Consider the following 23,417-nt stretch of genomic DNA (forward strand, 5'->3'; position numbering starts at 1 on the left):
TTACATGCCACTGTCCACAGGACTCAGCTCCAACCGGCTCATATGGGGGTGTGCGTATTCTACACTGGATGCTACTTACACACAAGTCCTTTCCTTACAGAAGAATAAAGACTTCCTGGACTCTCACAAGGCTGGCCATCTAGCCACAACCACATGGTTTCATTCTTGAGCCACTGTTAAGTCTCCACAAGTTCTGAGGTTGGCTAGGTCAAAGCAAGAGGTGACATCTTTCTAGGAATTTTTACAAGTATTGTATAAAATTAGTAATTCTCAAGTTTAATAAAAAGATGGGCAGATGGTGAGGACAAATGTATCCCCTCATTATGCCTAAACCATGTGTTCTGAGCAGACTTGATTCCTGAAGCGTCTGCAGGCATTCTAACCACATGCCACAGTTAACATGAGGTCACTGTGGAGGAGACAACCCATAATACTCATGTAGAAAAAAAGGGATCCAGCTTCCATAATTCTTTATTAAATATTTGACACGTTGTATCACTTCTTTACAGCTTCATCTTTTTTTTTTGTCACAGTACTCTTGCCATCAGGAAAACAAGCTACAATTTTTCTTTTAGATTCCCTCAAGAAAAGAAAAGCAGAAAGGACTTGTCCTTAAATCAAAATGTTTCCTGTGTGTATCAAATTCAATCACAATTTAAAGCTATTTGGATTGTGAAAATGAGCAGTATCCATAAGTAGTACTTAAAAAAAAAACACTGAAGGTAGTTTGGTTTTGACCATCGTATGAAATAGTACTTGGCTTCCTTTAGGAGGTGAGTTTAGAGTAGAAAATTACCAAACACTGAGAATTCATTTGGAATGCTTGAAATTCTTTTCACCTCAAAAGTCACTCCCTCTCCCCACCCCCCCCACGATTCATTTAATAACAGACCATTAATTAAGAAACAATAACAAACTAACATCTTTTTCCTAGGGTTCTCTCAGGCTCTGAGAGGCAGAATATTTAAAGACACAGCTTAGAAATAACTGCAGAAGGAACTAACTTCTCACTCCCTTTTGAATCCAGATTGCCCATAAAGGTGTAAAAATGCTATACAAATATATACATGTATATTTGGACAGCATACATATGTATATATGTATTCATGTTTCACACAGAGTTGTAAAGGAAGGACAGAGTTCACCCAGGACTAACATGAAGGCAACGGTTGACGATTTAGGTGAAATCAGTCAATAGGTGGGACAGAAGGACGTACACAGGAACACAGACATTTGTTGACACAGGTTTGGAAACCTGAAGACAGAAGACAGAAGGTCAAGAATGCAGTGCGGGAGGTCAGGCACCAACAATGATGTCCTGAGGTTCCTGTTATTCCTTAAAAACAAAACCAATGAAGGGGCATGCACTGCTTTGAGTGAAGCAGCGTCTAACAGAGACACTGAATGTGGTATTTTCCTGGAAAGTATCATACCAACAGAAAACTATGCCTTTTCTACAAAACAGTACACTGGCTCATGTCCTAATGCTACAGCATTTTCCCCAACACACTGAGACCACTCTTGGAGTACAGTGTCCATGTACAAGTGTACTATATATAGATATATATAGATAGATACACACACACACACACACTGTTCATTAAGGCTTATATAAATTAAAAAAGTGGTCCAAAGTATATCACATTTTCTCCCCAGTTTTAAAAGGTAAAGTACAAAGTGGAGTTTGTAAGTTTTTATCCTCCCCCAAACACAACTCAGTCCTGAAATTGGCAGTTTTTGACATGAGTTAGGATGTACCCCAATGCCTGAATGAGACAGAGGTAGTGCATGATTTTCTGGGGACTGAGAGGCAGCCAGGATAGGCAGTGACCCTGCACAGCAGCACCCCTAGTGGCCAGGCAGAAAATGACACCAGAGAGCATCTCCTCAGGGGTGCTGAGGCAGATGAGAGAGGACTGAAAGAGAGCCAGCCCAGTGGGGGAGGAGCTGGGCAGTAAATGAACCCAGGCTCTCTCCTTTCAAAGCCTTTACAATTGCAGAGGTGAGATATAATACAATTAGGAAAACACAAGATCCAATCGGTAAACTGGTAGCTCTTAGCACAACTAGAAGTTGCTGGATAGGTACATGGCTTTCCAGAGAGCAACCCGGGAATTGGCAAGAGCAAAGGTACATGTGAAATACTGAGAGTGGTTCAAGTATTTTGCTCAGTACTTTTCAGACTATGCCACTAGGACCTTCACGTATGAGGAATAATCTCAGTGAAGTTCCTTTATATCATCGGCCATCTGAATTTAGGGAATGTCTGATGTTATCTACCAAAGGGCCTGGGAGACAAAATAATAAACATTTTTTTGTTCTTGGGATAGTTAAGAGATCTGGCTACCAAAAAATAAATAAATAAATAAATAAAATAACTAAAGGAGTGCTGTTTCCAGAAAAGTAAAAGTAGATGTTCTTTCTAGGTAGATAAGGAAAGCACAATGGAGCCATCTTTCCTCTGGCCAGCTGGCTGACAACAAACCAAGCCTGGCCACACACAGAGAGGTACCAAGATGACCAAAAACTGGGCACCAGATTTGGAGACAAAACACACAGCATGTCAGGTAAAAAGTGAAACTTCACAAACTATCGAAGACTAGTGAACCAATGCAACTTCCTCACCCCCATACACACACATCCACCAGTAGCTTTTGTTCAAATCAGATAGGATTAAGTGGCAGAGGATCTGAAGTGTCATTCACAATGGCTGCCTTGAAGGGTTCTTTCCTGACTGAGATGCTGAGATGATCACAAGCTTTCCTTTTCATATTTCTGATGTTTGGCCGAATTTGTATCTAGTGAATAATCTGATTTAAGAAAAATACAGAAATTACAAAAAGATTGAAGAATCCTAGTTCTCAGACTAGAGTCTGATTTCTCCTTTAATTACATGACCATTTTTAAAATTCATCAAAACACTGCTTTCAATTCAGGTGTCGGCATGGTTCTGAAACATACCTGTGAAGCTTACCAAAAAAGGTAGCTTCAATTTTTTTGTTTTGCTTGCCACTGTCAATTGTAGGGCCAAATTTCATCAAGAGACAAAAAGAATGAGTGACATTAAAAAAATTAATACCTAAGTTGCCTGACCACAATTAGATATTTAAAAACAACCTTGAAGAGGAGCCAATATTCAGCTCTGTTGGAATCTACCTTCTTTTAGAACCTCAGAACTCTGCATTCCTTCGGACTACTTATTTATAGCTACAACCTTGTGGGGCTTCTCATGTAACACCAAGAGTTGCATAAACACAGGCAACTCTTTACACCAAAGGTCCTCCATGCTCTGAATGATGTGACCACATCTAGTACAGAATCAGTTAGGACCTCAGGGCAACCAATCTCATACCCAGTTCCAGAATATGACACAATTCTGCAGTGGAGACCCACAGGTGGAGATGATCCACACTGCACAGACAATCCTGAATTTTCGGTCACTGCCAGTTGAACAACTTGACCACACTGGCTCACGTGGGGTCTTCTTGGTCACTTTTACAATAGACACAACTCAGACAGTACACGGCACTGAAGCATGCAACAGGTCATACAGAACATTGTTCAGTTAAGTGGATGGTAAATATATATTTGTAAATCCAGTAGAAATTGCAAAACATTGGGAGGCACAGTGTTTGTAGGCTCAGCTTCTCATCCAGGTATTTATACACTAGCAGCCAAGTTCACAACAGATTGATAATTGCACTGGAAAGGTATGTGCAAGGTGAAGAAAAACTCACATTTAACACTAAGGATAACAAAATGAATCAGATATGACCTCCTTGTACTACATCCAATGCCTTCAGAATCGGTGCTGTTAGTGCATGAGTGAGTTACTGAGCTACTACTGTTAAGGAACATACAAGGTAAGTATTTGGATGCATCTGGCTCCCAGTTTTGAATAAAGCAGTGCTGGGGTTCATTCAAAATGCCTCTACCACAAACAGAAAAGAAGAAACTAGAATGAAAGGATAGCTGTACAGCAACAGGAAGGGCTAAGGAATTTTTTCCATCCCTGTCTCAAGTATATGTGCAAGCACACACCATTGTTTCTAAGGAGTAGTGGTGTGATTTCCTTTCAAGTTGACACAAATATTTCATGCTGTGTTACAATTCTCTTAGCCTGTCAGTTATTACCTAAATTTGTGCAAAAAAAGAGGTAATATCCAGTTTATTTTCATTGTGACTATGGAAAAAGAAATCATCATAACACTGAAAGTTATATTTGAAATTCTCTCCAAGTACTTGTCTTTAGATTGGACAAAAAGTAGTCTTCTGTTTCTGAGAGGGTGGATCTGTCAAAGTACTTAAAAAAAGAAAAAAAGCAACTGACATTAAGCCTGGTATGAAATCCAAATACAAAAACAATTAGGGTCACTTTTCCAAGTACATGAGACATCTTTAATTGTAATGAAATAAAATCTGATAATTGGTCTAAATCAGTTTTAAAAAGTAAACATGAACTGAAATACTATACCTGTAGAGTGATTAATGCCATTCATTGTCATTAGAAAGTATGCAAAATATTTATTAAGGGCTTGCCTGCAGAGGCACAACATAAATAGAACATGTCCTCCTGAAATGTAATTAGTGTACAAGTCAACCAGTTGAGAATTGGTGGTGGAAGAGGCAGGAACTGGAGCCCAGTTTGGGTTCCTGTGGTGGAACTTGGGCGTGGCCTGGAGGAAGCTGGGCTCCCGGAGCCAGGCTGTCTGCCACTGGCCCTGCAAAAGTCTGTTAGACAAATGCAAAAGTGCATGCGGAACTTGCTGGATGGACGGCGCCCCCCGGAGGCAGGAGGCCTTAATCCACCCCTTCAAATCCTTGAGCATTTTCCACGGCCATGAGAAGTTTCTCACGTAAATCTTCGAAGGTTTCGTATGGAGGTAAGTCAAGGCGATTAAAGCTGCAAAGGAAACAATGTTTGGGTGAACAGCCAGCATTTGTAGGAACAGCAGCATTTCCTAGCCTGGGCTGACGGAACAAAAAAGATGTGTGTTTATGCATAAGTATATTTAAATTTTCTTTTGATAGTAGGCTTTGATCTCTCAGGGCTTCTTTCTGTTCAAATGTTCTATCACCTGATCCTTACCCCCAGGTCTTTGTGCTTTTACGTGTGGTGTTGTTGTTGGTTTTTTCAGATAGGATTTTGCATTAGTATGCAGGTTGGCCTGGCCCTCGATCCTCTAAGCTATGCCTGTGGTGGCCTGTGCCACCATGTTCAACTTATTTATATTTATTTATTTATTTGTTTGTTTCTGTCGGTTGCGGGACTTGGACTGTGAGCCTGAGTGTTGTCCCTGAGCTCTTCAGCTCAAGCTACCACCCTACTCCTTGAGCCACAGCATCACTTCTGGTTTTCTGGTGGCTAACTGGAGATAAGAGTCTCATAGACTTTAGTGCCCCACTGGCTTTGAACCACAATCCTCAGATCCTCAGATCTCAGCCTTCTGAGTAGCTAGGATTACAGGCATGATCCACCATACCTGGCCTTCAACTTATTTTTTCAGCCTGGATTTTGCTGCCTCTTTGTTAGGGTGGACTTGAGCCTGTGATCCTTCTATCTCAGCCTCCTCAATGGTGGGATTTGGTTCTCGATCCACCTACCTGTACCTGTGGCATAGCTGGGAGCACAGCATGTATCATCCTGCCCAGCCTCACAGCCACAATCTGATTACTACAAAATAAGCTGGGTAGAAAGGCCAACCTCCATGGGCATCAAATTTGGACTGGCAAGGCTTTGCAGAGCACTGCTTTAAAAACCTACTGGACCAAATCTGATGCTGAATAATCGTCCAAGAAAACATGGATGCGGTTTTCTCCGCTGAGGAGGTGCTGCACTCCAGTCCTTGCCATTACCTGAGGACATCAGCTATCCCTTCAACACAATCACATGATCACAGTTCTAGAGAATCCTGGCTTACTGACAGGTGTATGAGACCTTTCAAACACCAATGCTTCTGCAGAGAATTTTTAATCCTAGGGTTCCTCGGGCCCATTAAGGGAATACACTGGTTTAGGGGAGGCCTGAGAGCTGGGGCCCTTTATCCATTCACATGCAAACACCCTGGGTCTACCAATGGTTCAGGTGTTGCTAGCATTTATCACCCCTCCCATGTCACTTCAGTTGTGAGTTATGGATGGAGAGACAGGCAGCCTCTCCAGTGCCAAAGACAGCATTGGGCCACACGGAGGGGCTCACCACTCACCATGTGTGAGCTCTGGGCAGTTTTTCAGGACTGCCCCACTGCTCTATTGTAAACAGCTGAGGACCATTGGAACCTGCAAGAGAAAAGAGACATCATCAGGGCCACAGTGTATGATAGCACTGCGACTAGGACTGCAGAAGAGGAAAGGACTGGTGGCCAGCGTGGCCAGGCAGTCTGGGGTGGGGGATGCCAGGTGGGCACAAGCTCAGCACAGATTCCACCTGCCCCCAGGATGAACCTAACCAGGATGCAACCTCTGCCAGATCTGCAAGTGCAGATGCTGCAGCTGTTCTTTTGCACCTGGCAGGGTAACAGGCATCCTTTAAAGGCAGTTTATAAACACGGAAGAGTGATGATACAAATATACCATTTTATGTTTTGTTTCAGTGTTGGTACTGGGGCTTGAACCCACGGTGTAGGTACTCGCAAGGCTGGTGCACTACTGCTTGGGCCACATGTGGTTCCACTCTGCCTTTTTGCTAGTTAACTGGAGATAAAGAGCCTCATGGACTTTCTTGCCCAGGCTGGCTTCAAACTGTGATCCTCAGATTGCAGCCTTCCAAGTAGCTAGAATTACAGGTGTGAGCCACTGGCATCCAGCAATGTAGCTTTAAAAGATAAAGCCAAGTCCTAACTAGAAAGAGAGGAGCTACATTAAAGTTTTCCTTTTCTAATGAGCATATGCCTGGAGGAAGACAGTCCCTGTGTGGGGTTCTCTGTGAGTACCACATCATGTCCATGCCAGTTCTCAGGGGTCCCCTGAGAACTCCTGGCTAGATCTTTGCAGGAAAAGGGTGTTGGAGGCATGCTGCTCACCATAAAGTTCAGCAAATCCATTCATGGGAACTCGGGAGGTCCCTGTGACAAACTGCAGCAGCCGAATCCGCTTCTCAGCATCCATCAGCAGCACAGCCTGTGGGCAGAGACAAAGGTTGTTATGTCCAGCACCGGCCGCTGGACCCAGCAGGCAAACTTCCCCTTACTTAGCTTACCCCGTAAGACCTAGCTATCTAGACAGTTGAGTCTGACGTCTTCTTTTAATTTTACGTGGTCACACCCCGGCCTCTAATTTAGGCAAGGGAATGATCATCCCATCTCTTTCTTCTTTTGCCAACTGGCCAAAATAAATGATATGGAGAGCAAACTCTGTGATGGCTCCAAGCTCAGGTTTCTGTTTCTGAGGCCAGCTAGCTTCCTAAGTCAATTATAATTATATGGTGTTCCAGAAGTGTCTACTCTAGGAGAACCAAGATGAGATGGGGCTTCAGATGTAGACAAGGTCTCTAAAGATAACTTCTTAGAAATCTGAGGAAATCTGAGGCAAACCAGGACTCTAAGACAATCTGGATATTTTATAGATCTGAATGATTATAGGAACTGAACTGGCTTTATGTGAACTATTAAAAACATTTCTAAAATCAAAGCCGAGTGAGACATAGTCTAGGGTTAAAGACTGCTTTCTCCACTCTCTGTACTTTTACTGAGATTTAAATATTAATGGCATATATTTGGAGACTAAGTCAAGTTAAGATGATTTTTTGGCTCATAAATAGTATATACAGGGTTTTTTTTCCCTGTGTGTGTGTTACTTAGGTTTGAACTCGAGGCCTTGTGCTTGCCAGGCAGGCCCTCTGCCATAAACGCAGTTTCTTTTAGTCACCTTCTTTATTTTTCAGACAAGGTCTGTTTTGGCATAGGGTCAACCTTGGGTTGTGATTCTCTCACAGGTGCACATTACTTGCCTGAGCTGACCTTGAACTGTAATCCCTCTGACTTCTGTCTCTTGTATAGCTGAGATTATGGTTATGAGACATTATACATGGTAGAATTAAACTTTTTTTTTAAAGTTAGGTAACCAACCATCTCTTTTCTTAGACTAAGCTTTTCCTAGCTTGTTTCCTTAGAACACAAACACTACTCTAAGATAGAAAAGCAAATTTCACTGCATCTTTGGTTAGGAGATAATGAAGCTCAAAATGCTTTTTGGAATTGATTAACAACACCAACAAAAAACAGTTGAGAAAATTATTTCTTCACTGAAATGGCATCTTGAAGAAGTCAGCCCAGCAAATATAAAGATTATGTCTTGAGCAAGTTTCAATTCTAATTTCCACCGTGGAAATTTCCCGCATGTTGCAAGCCAGTCAGTTCTTATCAGAATCATCTTAATTCAAAGGGCTCTTCCCATAAAACTCTCTTTAATTAGTGGCCAAGGACAGACAGTGTGCTTTTAAAGAGATTGAAATTTCTTCAGTACTGAAGTTAGGGGCTCAGGCTCAGTCTGCTTTCTTCCCTTTCTTAGTGCAAGCACTAAGATACCCCAGTGTTCAGCACTGGTTTCAGAAAGGCCACAGAGGCACTGCAGACCGCCGCCTGACTCAGGGAGGAACCTGGTGCAGACTCTGGGTCTGGGTTACCTTCCAGAACCACTGGATCACTGGGTGATTCGGGCAGTAGCCGTTCTTGTATATAGAATGCTGCCTCCAATCGTTTACGTCCACGTCTCCGAGGCCGCACATCAGCAGCTGTTGAGGAAGTTGGAGAGGTAAAAATGAAGTGGGAGGTGCAAGCTGAAGAAGCTACTTGGGAAAATCACTCTTCCTTAGTGCTGGACAAAGGAGGAAGCTGGGTGGACATAAGATTTAAACTTCCCTGCCCTACCACCTCACGGAGACTGCACAGATGTCTGAGGGTGATTCAGTTCCTAACTCTCATACAGGGCTGCACCATGTTGTACTAGTAAACATTGGTCAACTTCCCCAGTTCCCCTTGTACCTAAAGAGCAAGCACATCATGCTGGCTGTTTCCCAAGAGATTATACAGCAGAATCCCCAGAACTCTCTACCTGCAAAGAATCTGCTGATGACAGCAAGAACTCATCTCCCTAGGTCAGTCAATTTAAGTGACAACCAATTGCTTCTTCTGCCCAGAGCCCTGTCGGACTGCAGAGAGCACTGAGGCAGTAACTGATTCTTCAATTTTGCTTTTCTTATCCTATTACTCTCCATCAAGGAAGTTTCCTGAAGATTTACCAGTGTGATATTTCTGCAGAGGTACTAGACTAAAACTGGAAGGGGGCTAAACCCCAATTGTCTGGGGCCAACCTGTGATGTCATTCACTTCTTCCTGCAAAACACAGAGCTCGCAGTGATTTCTATGGCATCATTCATCTTGAAGCTTCTATTTGCAAGGAGAAGCATGAAACACCAACTTGGAGGCAAGCTTTGTTGGATGTGGTTTGCACAAGTGACTAAGGACCACCACCACCAGCAGCCCACTGACAGACACAACTACCTTCCTTCTGCTGTGTCTCTCGATTCAACAAAGGGAGATCAACCTGCTTTTCAAGCCGCTCTGGACAATCATTGAATGACCTTCTGGAACTATTACCTAGTAGCCTTTTGATATTTTTCCCTTATCAAATATAGATGACTTCGAGTTCAAAGGTTCATCTGTTCTACAGCTCCTACTAAGGGTCAGTTCCTCCACAGTGGCGTTGGAGAAGATGCCAAGAACAAGGAGCCAGCTGGTCTTACAAGCCTTGTGCTGCTACCCTAGAGGGCTTCTATACACCTATGCACCACCTGATGCTGCCATTTTCTTGTAGCTGCATAGGCCATGACCCAACTCAGCTGAGCAGGTCTGTCTCATAGCAGCCCCTCATCAGAAAGGAAACTGGGGTTGACCCTCTTGCTATCAGAGAGAAGGCTCATGCCTTGCTAGACTCCCTCAAAAATACACCCAGGAGGTCAATAGAGAACTTTACTATATCATCTGCAAGGAAATAAGAGAAACTTAAACATCTTCTTTTTGTTAAAATTGAAAATAACAAAAAATAGGATACAAACCTCCAGCTCATTTTCATCAAAAATTTTAATCAAGTCGATAGGAAGTAGTTCTGTGAATCCCTGAAAGGAGAGAAAAAAAATCACTTGTCTTGGAAGTTGTAGCCTTTCTGATTAACCGGGGGAAAAAATTCCTAACCAAAAAAAACCCCAAAGCAACACCCCCTAACAAACCCATCTTTTACTGATGACTCACGCACTGCTCCAATAAAAACTGCATAGTCACAGTACTAAAAATAAAAGAAAACACTTGAAAACCCAGGGAATCTAGCAGGTCTGCACGCCTGAGCAATTTTGGAAACTCTAGGACAGTCAGGGATACGGTAGGCAGGTGAGTTACAAAAGCCACCCATGATACACTGCTGAGTCAGTGTGTCCTAAAAAGCAAGGCCACAGATGTGCAAGAAACAGGTTTAAAAATACAGTGTGGAAGGTGTGGAGATGGAGCACAGAGGAGGCGGTGCGAGCCAGTGCAGAGGAGGGGGAGAAGAAACAGCCAGCTGGGCCCTATCAGGAGGCTCTCACTAACTAGGGGTAAGAAGGATGGCAATGCCAATCTAAAGCCAGGTTAACAAAACCAAGGACTGCCAGAGGGCAGGGCTAAGAATCCTGTAGTTTAACGTCTAAATAAGGCATGGTATATGTTCTTAGATTTTCTGTCCCTTTGCTCTGCTCAGATGAGGCTTTTCTTTATTGGGTAGGTGAGTGAGCTGGGGGTCAGGTTAGGAGTATCTAAACAAGAGCTGCATAGTTCACTAGAAACAAACTAAGTGGAGCCGGGATCTTTCTTAGTTATCTTTTTAATACTCATGACCAGAGTTTGTTTTGGTATGTGTGCTGGTACTAGGGCTTAAACTCGAGGGCTCGCACTCTTGCTTAGCTTTCTTTTTCTCTCTTAAGGCTGGCTCACCCCATCCTTGAGCCATACCTCCACTTCCTGCCTTTGCTAGTTTTAATGGGAGATAAGAGTTTCTCAGATTTGTCTGCTTGGGATGGCTTCAAAGAAACCTTAATCCTCAGAACTCAGCCTCCTGAACAGTTAGGATTACAAGCGTGGGTCATCAACTCCTGGCTTAAGATCAGATTCCAAAAGGAATTTCAATGCTGGTCATTGTGAAGTACCGTTTAAAAGTGCGGGACCCCTATCATCTGAATGGGAATCAGAAGGGACTTAAGAGAAGGCCTAGCTGGGAACATGCATCCTGTCCTGAATGGGAACAGGTGCACGTGGGAGGTGCCCGCTTCATTCCCTCACAAAGGGAATGCACCCAGGACACACAAACCCAGCTTACAAAAGCGTGCCTTCCATGTAGCTGTGCAGGATAAACTGGGGTGGGGGAGGCAGCCATGCATAAAACGAGAAGGCCCCTTGCTGGGAGCCAGTGGCTCATATCTAGAATCCTAGCTCCTCAGGAGGACTGCATTTTGATGCCAGCCTGGACAGACACATTCAAGAGAAAGGGGCAGGACCTTTGGGGAAGGAAGTCAGTTTCCCATACAAGTTGACCAACTCTAGATAAAAAAGTGTGTAAACATTCTTGAATAATTTAACAATGAGAGGAGCAAACCTATAGATTACTTTAAAAATGGCCATGGGCCAGTAAACACACTCATCCTTGAGAGCAGTCGAGGATGCCAGCCGGGCAGTGTACCCACCAGCCCTGTATCCCAGCAGCATTCCTCACCTCCAAGAAGGCATTCATTTGCTTCTGGACCCGGTTCACAAATCTCCACTGGATGACGAGGCTGTGGGAGAAACAGAGAGCACCATAACCATGGCAGAGCCTGGCCTGCACCACATTCCTCCGAACCAGGACTACTTCTCACAGGGCAGGGAAGGGGAGGGAGAGACGACCGCACAGCCAGACCAGAGGTGGGCCTGCTGCTGTGACCACTGCTCATCCATGAAGTCCTTCGTGAATTCTCACTAGAGCATGATGGGAAAGCGCCAGTGTCACCAAGGCTCGTGAGAGCAGATGTGATCTCCTGGCCTCACCAAAGCACCAGTGACAAGTGTTTTATTAATATGACTTTGGGAAGACAGGGGAAAAGGTCCTGGGGTTGAACACTCAAGTGGTGTGCACCGTACAGGCGTGGGTCACATAACTGCAGGCATACAGATGTATGAGCATTCTGCACACCGTGGATTGGGTACAGTAATGGTTTTTTAGGATTTGTTGGTTTTTATTTTTTGTATTGTGTGCTGGTACTAGGGCTTGAACTTAGGATATTTTCCTCAAGCACTCTCTCATCTGAGCCATAGCTCCACTTCTGGCTGTTTAGTGGTTCACTGGAGATAAGAGTCTTATAGACTTTCTTGTCTGGGCCGACTCCACATTATGATCCTCAGATCTCAGTCTCCCAAGCAGCTAGGAGTCCAGGCTTGAACCACTGGCAGCCAGCTTTTAAGATTCCAAAACATTAAGAATGAGCAGAAACTATTATCCTGGTGACAGCATTTTGTGCAGAGCAAAAACTGCGGGGTGAGTGAGTCCACTCTGGATTGCATCTACGTGTTTTGTCTTGTCCCCACAGAAGTCACCCATGTCCCAGGCGGTGCTGGAGGAGAGCAGACTGCCTTCCACCCCTTAGCACCAGCAGCTCCACAGGGCTGGACTGCAGTGCAACCATGCTCTGATACACGGTGTGGGGTGCGGGAGGAGAGGGGGATGCAAGGGCCAAAGAACAGCTGGAAATCTCACTCACTCTGCTCAGCGAAGCTAAGTAAAACCGTGCTTGGTACTAGTAACTCCAACAAATTTGAATCTTAATTAACTGCACCCGCTGCATATGTTAAATTCCTCCAACCAGAGATGCCAGAGGGCTTGAAAACCCTTCACTGCCTATACTTTCCCAAAGTACCAAAACCCAAGGTCAAACCAAGCGTGCCAATTAGTGCACGCAGGTAGGCACTGGACTCTCTCTCTTGTAGTTTATTCTTAGTGGCAGGAGTTTCAGTCATAGCTCCGCTCTAGTCTAGGTCTCCAAGGAGAGATGACAATGCTTACAATTTTCTCCTAATGAGGACAGATAGTAGGCTTTGAAGATCACTTAAAAGGGGCTGAGATACCTAGCAGTTCTCAGAATTCAAGCCCTCTGACCCCTTCTAAATGAGGAGGAGGGGACCTGCTTGTTGAAATGGAAAGCTGAAAGTAATGTGCCCAGGCACTGCTGAACCCACTGCCGTGCAAAATCCTGGACACAGGACCCTCCTGCCGTGCTGACCTCATCCTGGACATCCCAGTGAGATGAGAGGGCAGCAGAAGTCCACGGAACAGCTCAGAACCATGCTTAAACTACAGGAAGATACCAACAATGAGCCAGGCGTGGTGGCTCATGCCTGTAATCTAGCTACTCGGCAGGCTGAGGTCTGAGGGTCACGGTTGAAAGCCAGCCTAGGTACTAAAAAATACTCCATTAATCACCAGAAAACTGGAAGTAGCGCTGTGGTTCAAGGTTAGGGTGGTAGCCTTGAGCTGAAGAGCTCAGGAACAACAGCTAGGCCCAGAGTTCAAATTCAAGTTCATGACTCTCTCTCTCTCTCTCTCTCTCTCTCTCTCTCTCTCTCTCTCTCTCTCTCTCTCTCTCACACACACACACACACACACACACACACACACACACACGGGAAAAAAAAGATATCAGATACCAATAGTAGTGTCTGTGGCTCATACCTCTAATTCTAGCTACTCGGAAGGATTGTGGTTTGAAGCTAGCTGGGGCACGAAGTCTGACACTCTTATTTCTAATTAGCCAGAAAAAAGACAACGTGGATGAAGAGTGGTTTAAAAGGTAGAGAGCCATCCTTAAGTGGAAAATTTGAGCAAGAGCCCAAGTTCCAGAAGGAAAAAAAAGTAGAATTCACTCCATCAAGAAAGAAGATCTAGGATTACTTAAAAGTTCAGATTTCTAGCAAGACTCAATATGTTTTTCCCACCAAATAGGAGATAAGACTGGATTAATAAAATTACAAATAGAAGTACTGGTGGCTCATGACTGTAGTCTTAGCTACTCAGGTATCTGAGCTCGGAGTTTTCAATACCAGCCAGTACAGAAAAGTTCATCAGACTTTTATCTCCAGTTAACTAGCAAAAAGCCAGAAGTAGACATGTGGCTCAAGTGGTAGAGCACCAGCCTTGAGTAAAAACAGTAAGAGAAAGCACAAAGCTGTGAGTTTAAGCTTAGGACCACCGTGTGTGTGTGTGTGTGTGTGTGTGTGTGTGTGTGTGTGTGTGTGTGTGTGTGTGTGTGTGTGTGTGTGTGTGTGTATTACAAACAGCTAAAGCAATTGTTTGCCTAGAGCACCAGCCGTGTGTGTGTGTGTGTGTGTGTGTGTGTGTGTGTGTGTGTGTATTACAAACAGCTAAAGCAATTCATTGTTTGCCTAGAGTACCAGCCAGTAAGAGAAAGCACAAAGCTGTGAGTTTAAGCTTAGGACCACAGTGTGTGTGTGTGTGTGTGTGTGTGTGTGTGTGTGTGTGTGTGTGTGTTACAAACAACTAAAGCAATTCATTGTTTGCCTAGAGCACCAGCCGTGTGTGTGTGTGTGTGTGTGTGTGTGTGTGTGTGTGTGTGTGTATTACAAACAGCTAAAGCAATTCATTGTTTGCCTAGAGTACCAGCCAGTAAGAGAAAGCACAAAGCTGTGAGTTTAAGCTTAGGACCACAGTGTGTGTGTGTGTGTGTGTGTGTGTGTGTGTGTGTGTGTGTGTGTGTGTGTGTGTGTGTGTGTGTTACAAACAACTAAAGCAATTCATTGTTTGCCTAGAGCACCAGCCGTGTGTGTGTGTGTGTGTGTGTGTGTGTGTGTGTGTGTGTGTGTGTGTGTGTATTACAAACAGCTAAAGCAATTCATTGTTTGCCTATATTGAGTTCTTCCTAAACATTTCCCTAGGTTTTTACTGTGGAGAAAGAATACTTTGTCTCTGATAGTTCCTAGGTTTTCCACAATGATAACCAATGGTTTGTACCAATGTAGTAATTTTAAATATTAGATATGTAGCTGTTTACTTTCCAGAAAAATTTGCTGTGCTACTGAGTAATGTGAATCTTCTCACCCTACTCTGCTTCTATCTTGGGGACGCTCACTAACATCATGAAATGAGGTCAACTTCCACCCAAAATAAACTTTCCAGTAGCCGAAGCCCAAAAGGAATGCCTATTGCTGAAAACTGACCATTCAGCTCATGTCCACAGAATGCATATGTTGTTTTGGCAAGGGATGTGAATCAAGTATATTGTCTCTTATTAGATGAAAAAATTGTAAATGTGTATACGTACTCAATATATTCCCTTTTGTTTTCGTTTGTCACCATTATTTCTGACCCATTGGGTTTCAGATCGACTTGATATGTCTGAAATTACAAAGAGAAAATAAATCACTCACGTGAAGTTATTTTGCATATTGACTCATCTCACCCTAAAAGGGAAACAAAATTTATTTAAAACTATTTTCCAACAAATGGGCTCTAGGCATTTGCAAGTGTCTAATGAGGCTTTTAAACTGTTAAGATATTCCGAATGAAAAGATGCTACCATTAGAAGCAGATTATTTTTGGTTATTTATGAGTTTTAATTATTCTTCACAGGATGAATGGAAGAGAGTCTCATGTTTCATCTGCTCTTCATTGATCAAGAAATTGAACAAGTTTAACAGAGAAAAGAGCGGAGGACAATCCATCAAAACTACCGAGATCCAAATCTAATACATCCTGCTACTGAAAATGGACATTTATAGTTGTGAAAAAGGATCCATGTGATTTGTCTCAAAGAGTTAATGCACAGGATTACAAATAATCTTTGAAAGCCAGGCACAAGAGATTCATTTGCTAGTGGCAGATCTCCCTGTTTTCTCCATGCCAGCAACCCTTGATCATGGAGGGAGCCTGCTAGGCCCAATCCCCTACCTTCTTTCTTGGCTGTGTCCTGACCTGGCTTAATACTATCACACATAAGGCAATAATAGCATGGGGAAATTAAAGAAATAAATTGAATGCTTATCCTCACTGTAGAAATTCCAAAAAAAGAAGACAAACCAGAGTTAGGAAAGTAGACCTGTCAGTTCCTGCTACCAGGACATTTTGCTCTATATGCTCAGCCAAACCTGTGGGGAAGGATAGCCAGATGACATATTGGGAGTTCTATCCACAATGAGCGTCAGAGATTCCTCTCTGCATTGAGACCTCTGCTCTGGTACAGCTCGGCCTACACGACTGCAGATGGCTGCAAGAACTGAGAGGCTTGGGGCAGGTAGGCTGCCAATACTCACACTGTGGGTTTAACTACTGGTTTTGGATGTCTAGGTCCTATGGTGCTGTCACACAGATGAAGCACGAGGGAGACACGCCAAGCACGTACTGAGACAATTCTAAATGAAGTGGAACCTGCTACTCAGAAGTATATAGTCTGTAGTCATAGGCTGGTTTTCTAGAGAAAGCAGGAGAGAACACAGTCCCAACAGAATGAAGGGCATGAACAAAGGCCCTGAGGCAGGAAAGAGCTCAGTGAGTTCCAGAAGGCCAGAAAGTGCAAGGGGCAGGCAGGCAGGTCTGTGGTGTAAAACAGAATAGGCCAGAGAGAGCCTCAAGGGAAAAGCTAGGATCTGTGGCCTCTCCCTGTCCAGGAGGCTCCTGGAGGGGTCAGTCTCTTAGGAAGTGAAAGAACTCCAGGGGCTGTCTGAATGTACCTGCCCGAAGTTCTCTTCATCTATGCAGAACATGAGGTCCAGTTCAGTAGGATCGTTTTCTAAGATCCACTTCAAAGAGTTGTAGTATTCACTGTCCTACGGTGATGACACAGAAAACAGCGTTAAGCATTTATTCTAAATGCAAACTTGCTTGACTCTTGAGCAGTAAAATCCTTCTAATGTAATTCCATGAAGAATGCTCAAGAATTGCATTATTCATGATGGCAGCTGCTCTACTCCAAAGCCCCTCATCCCTTTTAGGATGACAGGATTTGTGGATCCCGGAGTGACAGGATTTGTGGGAGTCTCCTAGTTTGCAGAGGACGGAATGGGGTGGAGGCCCCTCTACTATAGAGTGGTCAGACCTAGCAGACTCTTCAGTCTACAGAATTTAACACACATGGACGGACGGACGGACGGGCAGACTTCTCCCCCCAGGGGAGACTGAGAACATACAGGAAGATGGGATGGGTAGCCACACCTTGGCAGCTGCAAGTTTCCTGTACTCCCATTGTTTTTTGTCTGTTCACTTAAACAATTAAGATACTGTTTCATTTCTAAAATTCAAGACAGGAGATATGGGGCCATCAGCAAGGAATTTTTTGCCCAGACCCAGGGTCTCAGCTGCTGGGAACATAATAGACTCTAGAAAGGACTGAAACAAAACAAAAAACATGCATGCTACATTTAAAACACCATCAATAGTTGGTATAAAATTAACCTTTAAGCTGAGTGCCAGTGGCTCATGCCTAGACTCGTAGCAACTCAGGAGGCTGAGATCTGACAATAACAATTCAAAGCTAGCCTTGGTGGGAAAGTCCATGAGATTTTATTTCCAATTAATTACCAAAAACCTGGAAGTAGAGATGTGGCTCAAGTGGTAAGAGTGTTGCCTAGAATAAAATTGTTCAGGGACAGGGCCTAGACCTTGTCCCACAATGAACAAAATAAACCCACAAAACAACAATAACAAAACAAACATACATACACAAAACCCCCCTAAAGTCCCAAGCCACAAACCAATAAACAACAAGAAAATCCTTTCTACACTACTGTTGGTCAGTCCAGGTAAAATACTAGCTGCAAGGAAGCAGGAAAATCCAGCATTGCTCAAGTGGCTCTTGGCATTCCCTTCTCTGACTCCTGTTCTAAAGTGGTCACTGGTTCCTGCATGTCTAGCATGGCCAGGTGGCATTCCTCCTTTTGTTCTGGCCTAGCCTTTGCCATTTTTTTAGTAGGTCAGAACCCAGAAGGATGGTGGAAATTTGGGGTGGAAAGTCTAGGCTACAGAAAGGTCTCTAGATGTCTGCTGGATTTCATTTGTTCATTCAAGTCTTGGTAGGGAAAAGAGAGGTAACAGATTTGGGTGTGACTACTCTAATAATGCTAGGAAATGAACAATACTTCATTATCAAAATCTGAAAGATCAAGTACTTCTGTAATTATTTAGCTCTTCCCCACTCACACTGAAGGCAACATACAACACTCAGCATAGCTGGGTTTGCAAATGTCAGCACCTGTCCGTCAAGTGTCACGGAGCTCTGAATCTACTCACCACAGACTCCATGTCATTCAGAGTTATCTGCTTTCCCAGCATCATCTTGTAAAACGGTCGAATGAAGAAACCTAAAATATGGCAGACATCAGGTTAAGTGTCAAGTCTTTGATACTGTTGAGCATCAGAGCATGAAATAGAAGACCAACCTCCCGTCAAGCACAAACAAGAGACTAGGACACAATAATCAAGGCCTTTCTAGAATAATTCACTGATGACTTAGAGAAGCACCTGGGATGTGCACAGCAGGAGGGAAGGTGGCTATACCAACAGATGCGCCAGCACACGACTGACTGGGAATGGCTTCTGGGGGTGCCGCATGAGCCCCAGGCCAAGCAGGAGTCAGAGGAACAGACCAGGGACACAACAGTGCTTTTCACCAGAGGAGTACAGGGTAACGGAAGGAGGTCAGGCCAGAGAGAAGGGGGTCAGGGGTGCTCAAAATGCTGTATGTATATTGGCATCGCTGCCTTGTCAGTAATGGGGAGAGAACCAGGTGGGCAAACGAGGCCTCTGCTCAGGCCATGCAGCCTCCAGGTGAGGGGCTACAGCTCAGGCAGTCAGGGATCTCTCCTGAGGCAGATGCCCCACTGCAGGGACCTCCACTTCCTTCCTCCACAGGAAGGTGGCATCGCCTCCCTCCAGAGCGGCAGACTGACAGACTTCCATGTAAAAGAATGAGTGGGCTGCAGGGCACAGATTAGAAACATGTGCATTGTCATTTACATTAAGAAGTCAGTGAATGTTAAGTTCTAGGGACGGGAAATTCATTGTTACATGTCCACACATATATACTGTGGTCTCCCCCTCTGTCACGCTCGCTGCCCCTCTCCTGCAAGGCATTGGTGTTTTCAGGGAACAGACCAACTGATGAAGCATTTGGGGGCACAGTGGCTCTGAACCTGGCGATTCCTGACAAGCACTATGATCCCTGTCTTGGTGAGGACCACTCAATCATTGCTTAGGTTTCTCTCCCTTTATTTCTCCCTTCTTAGCCTTGACTGACAGCCACAGGCAGCCCCCAGACAGGACAGAGTCTACAATGCACACACAGGGCCAGAAAGAGCCAGCAACTGTCTATACACAGTGAGAAGTCAAGTGCCTCGCATATACACTCAAGGGCAGAGAATCAGAAAAATGTCTACCTTTCTTCTCTGCAAAATAAAATACTAATCAGGGCACCAAATCACCAATTACCAGTAAAAATATACTAAAGCCAAACGTATGGAGGGTATATCAATTATTTATTGGAATAGCTCAAGCTCTATAAATGCAATTAACATAATTGCCATGGAAACGGCTCTCTCCACAGTTACTGAAATGTCAGTCTCTAATTTTACTATCTTTCATCCTTAACCATTCTAAACTCGTTCTTAGGAAAAAAAACCCTCAGGACTTTTTTCCAATGATGATTTACTTCTTAGTGCTCTCTTATGGACATGACTTGTGAAACACCCAAGTCCATAACAAATGTGCGCAAGAAGCTTTGCCTGATACAGCTGGGAGGAGTTTCATTTCTAACTCTTTGAGCCTTGAAATTGGCCATTTATATGTTCTAAATAAGAAGTTATTTTATGCCACCTATTTCAGCTAGCACTCTAGGGTTAAGGTGTTAACTGAGTTACAACATTACTTTGAAGTTATTTGGTCTTTCCATATTAGAAAATAACTTAGGGCCAAATGGAACAATGGCTGGATCGTGATGTGATCAGATCATTTAAATTTACTTTTCAATTAGCTTTTCCATCTGTCACCAAATCTAAAGGAAAGCAGCTCTGAAAAACACACAGAACATGTGAAAAAGAATGTTTTGGGCTTCATATTCAGAATGCAGACCAAGTGTGCACACATTTTATCTTCAGTGCCCAAGTGCATACCTGGAAAAGACTGCCATGAAGAATAAAACAGAAAAAATGATTTGAGCGCTAGGGATGTGTGGTGTGGCACTTGACTAGAATGTGACCACTCTGGGTTCTATTCCCAGAAATGAACACACACACACACACACACACACACACACACACACACACACACACACACACACACTGTTCATTAAAGATACCTCATGAAGCTTTTACAATCTACTATGTGAAAGAGATATTCCATACAGAACCACCAATGACACCATCCCATTTTTAAAATTATTTCAAGAATTCTTTTTTAACTCACCATCTAAGAGTTTCCCATGAAATACTGCCAGACCTGCAACTCTTCCAATAAAGGTGAAATAGGACAGATGATCTTCATTACAGAGGCCTGAATTGGGATTGATCTGAAGTGTATAGTTGTCCCTTTTAAAGGGGAGGATAAGAGAGAAGAAAAGGTCATTTTTCTTTTTTTGAAAAAGTAATCTAAGAATCTGAATTTTACTTTCCCACCTAACACTCAATTTTACAGCTGGATGCCTATCTGTGATCTATAAAAATGTCATTTTTCACATGATTCAGCTAGAAAATTGAGAAGACTTTGACACAGCTCACATAGCAAGAGTACTACACAGTGATTCTGGGAGATATGAACTCTTTAGGTTGTTTTGCTCATAAAAATGTGCACTCCTAAGTAGTGTGGTGATACAAGCTCAAATGTTGGTATATTGGATCATTACTTTGCCCTGGAAAGGCCTCAGGAGAAAGCAGAGCGGGGTCCACTGTCAAGAAAGGCAAAGCCCAGGGTGCCGGATAGCCTCAGCACTACTTTGACTTCACACAGGAGGATCAGTGTCCTTCAAATTGGGTTCCACAGAAGTTCCTCTCAGGGGCTATTCCTTCCAGGGGGAAATGCTTGGGGATGTGGGTAAGAGGTGAGGATCTGATCTCTCCAACCTGCCTTCTCCTTATCACTTTTCTACAGTGGACTTTCTCAAGGCCTCTGGAGATCAACAGAGGAGGACGCCCTGAAGCTGATCTCCAGAAGAGCCCCAAGGAGATCTGCTGAGGACTTGTATCCTTTACAGTCCAGGCTGGAGTGATGTGAACCACTGGACCAACCTCAAGCCTTTTTTTTTTTTTTCATTGGTGCTGCTGGTATCAGGGATTGAACTCATGGCCTAGGCACTGTCCCATAGCTTTATTAAGGTTGGCATTCTATCATTGTGCCACAGCCCTACTTCTGGCTTTTTTTTTTCCTTGGAGATAAGAGTCTTATGGAGTTACGAATAACAAGGAGTATAGGTGTGAACCACGTGGCACCAGGCTACCTCAAATCTGTTAGTATTCTCAGCCTCCAGACGAATGAATGATCTTGAAAGTAGCCAATATTTGAGGTAAGAAAGTAATTCAATCTTCCTCAGGTCCATGCCTGGCAATGGGCGATATAGCAATATTAAGGTGCAGCTTTGTTTTTCCTTATAGGAATAGGCCTGGGCCTTTGTGTCCTAGACTACCCTTGTGCATGCGACTCTTTTTGCCCTGACAGTGACAAATTTCCCTCTTGAATTAATGCAACTTTGCAAATGAAAATTGCTCCTGTTCCTTAATGTAATTACCCAACACATTTTCAATTTCAATTTCAGGGACCCAAAAGACATGAGCAGAATTGATTTTAGGCATCTGCAGAATTCATTACTGTACCATGTAGGGTGAGAGCCTGGTCTAGACATTGAAGAGGTGATGGGGTGGGAAGGGATCAAAATCAGCAGTCTTGATTCATCTCAAATGGATGAGGCATATATATATATATATATATATATATATATATATACACACACACACACACACACACACACACACACACACACACACGCACATACACATATATATCCATATATATCCATCCTCTCACTAGCCTTAGATTCATCAAGAATAAAATGACTGGTGTGGGAGACACGTTCTGAATCTACTTCATATTACTTACGTTGCAGAATACTCGAAGAGACCATAGTAGGGGTTAAACATCTCTTTGGACAGTAAGAAAAACCATTCTCTGGCCACACCTCCATAGTCTAGTCCTTTTTCTGATTCAAATTCAATCCACAGTCTAGCTTTAAGGACATCGGGTCTTTTCACAGACATGATTCTCCGATAAGACTCTTCGAATATGTTATTTCTGTGAAGTTTCATTTCAAATCTATTTGGAATATCCGCCTACATTAAGAATAAAATAACCACATTGGTCATACAGCAAATATACATCTGGTTTATTTTCCCCCCCAGGAAAGACAACAAAGGAAGGGTGGAAGTAATGTCAGGGTTCAAATGAAAGAGCAGTGTCAAGTGTTCTAACTGAGATCCTCTCCTTTATACATTTGTCCTTGCACAGATAGAAAGCCTCATTGGGTTAGCACAGGATGCAGAGCACAGATTAGAACTGCTCAGGCAGCAACATACCCTGCAGAAGGAAGTTTAGGAGTAGAGGAAAGCATCCTCTGTCCCTTTAAGACACTGTGGGTATTTTTCCACCACCCTCCCCCTAAGTCAAGTGGGTATTTTTCCACTACCCTCCCCCTAAGTCAAATAGTTATCTCTATGTCTTGCTTAAGTCAAGGAAAAAGACTTCATCCAGCCCCATAAGCAAAAGCTATGAGCAATCCTCTCCCAGCCCCTCCCGAGGTTTGAGACCATTCTCATCTTTATGAACCTCAGGTGGCAGATAGGATCCGGGATCCATGTCTGCAAGTCCATTTCGGTTGTCCTGGGGAGTGTGATCTTGACTCTGTCAAGTTTGGGGATAGTACCCTCAAAGCCCATTGGTTCACTGACACAAAAGTAACATGGTACTCGACTATGGCTGTGAGAATGGCCTCTTGGAAGGCTACTACCGGGAACACGCAGATGGCTCACAAAAAAACGCTGGACGATATTATGTGTTCCTATTTGAGACTGAAGGGCAGAGTTGTGTCAGAAGTGTTATGGATGGAGTATCTGAATTGAGACTCTGGGAAGAACATGAAACCTCCGAGTGACAGCAGAAGTTCGTCCACAGCAAGAGCTCCTGGTGGGACCAGTAATGGGAGGACAGAGCAAGGAGAAGGTAACATGCCCGGGCAAGCCGGGTGCCAAGCTATGGCTGACAGTCTCCGTTCCCACAGATGCCACAATGTCACCAAGCAGGCAGCTAACTTCAATACCAGAGAAGGGTACCGGAGGGAAGACAGAGAAATAATGTTGACAAACTTGGGGGAGGTGTGC

At 43.7% G+C, this 23,417-nt stretch overlaps 1 protein-coding gene across 6 annotated transcripts in view; it reads right to left on the reverse strand.

Moving 5' to 3' along the window:
- Positions 1-453: 453 nt before the first annotated feature.
- Nedd4l (NEDD4 like E3 ubiquitin protein ligase) overlaps positions 454-23,417 on the reverse strand; it is a 187,707-nt gene continuing 164,743 nt past the window's right edge. For all 6 annotated transcript variants that reach the window (XM_090353032.1, XM_090353030.1, XM_090353031.1 and 3 more), the window contains 11 exons: positions 22,144-22,373; positions 20,461-20,582; positions 18,292-18,362; positions 16,737-16,832; positions 15,332-15,405; positions 11,737-11,797; positions 10,055-10,114; positions 8,624-8,731; positions 7,023-7,119; positions 6,207-6,279; positions 454-4,903 (listed from right to left, as the gene is read on the reverse strand). In XM_090353032.1, the coding sequence (XP_090209158.1) occupies positions 4,801-4,903; positions 6,207-6,279; positions 7,023-7,119; positions 8,624-8,731; positions 10,055-10,114; positions 11,737-11,797; positions 15,332-15,405; positions 16,737-16,832; positions 18,292-18,362; positions 20,461-20,582; positions 22,144-22,373 (1,095 nt within the window). In that variant the 3' untranslated portion in view covers positions 454-4,800. The remainder of the gene's footprint in view (positions 4,904-6,206; positions 6,280-7,022; positions 7,120-8,623; positions 8,732-10,054; positions 10,115-11,736; positions 11,798-15,331; positions 15,406-16,736; positions 16,833-18,291; positions 18,363-20,460; positions 20,583-22,143; positions 22,374-23,417) is intronic.

This window comes from Megascapheus bottae, chromosome 19 (genome assembly GCF_031878675.1).
Source record: "Megascapheus bottae isolate mThoBot1 chromosome 19, mThoBot2.hap1, whole genome shotgun sequence".
Classification (NCBI taxonomy): domain Eukaryota; kingdom Metazoa; phylum Chordata; class Mammalia; order Rodentia; family Geomyidae; genus Megascapheus; species Megascapheus bottae.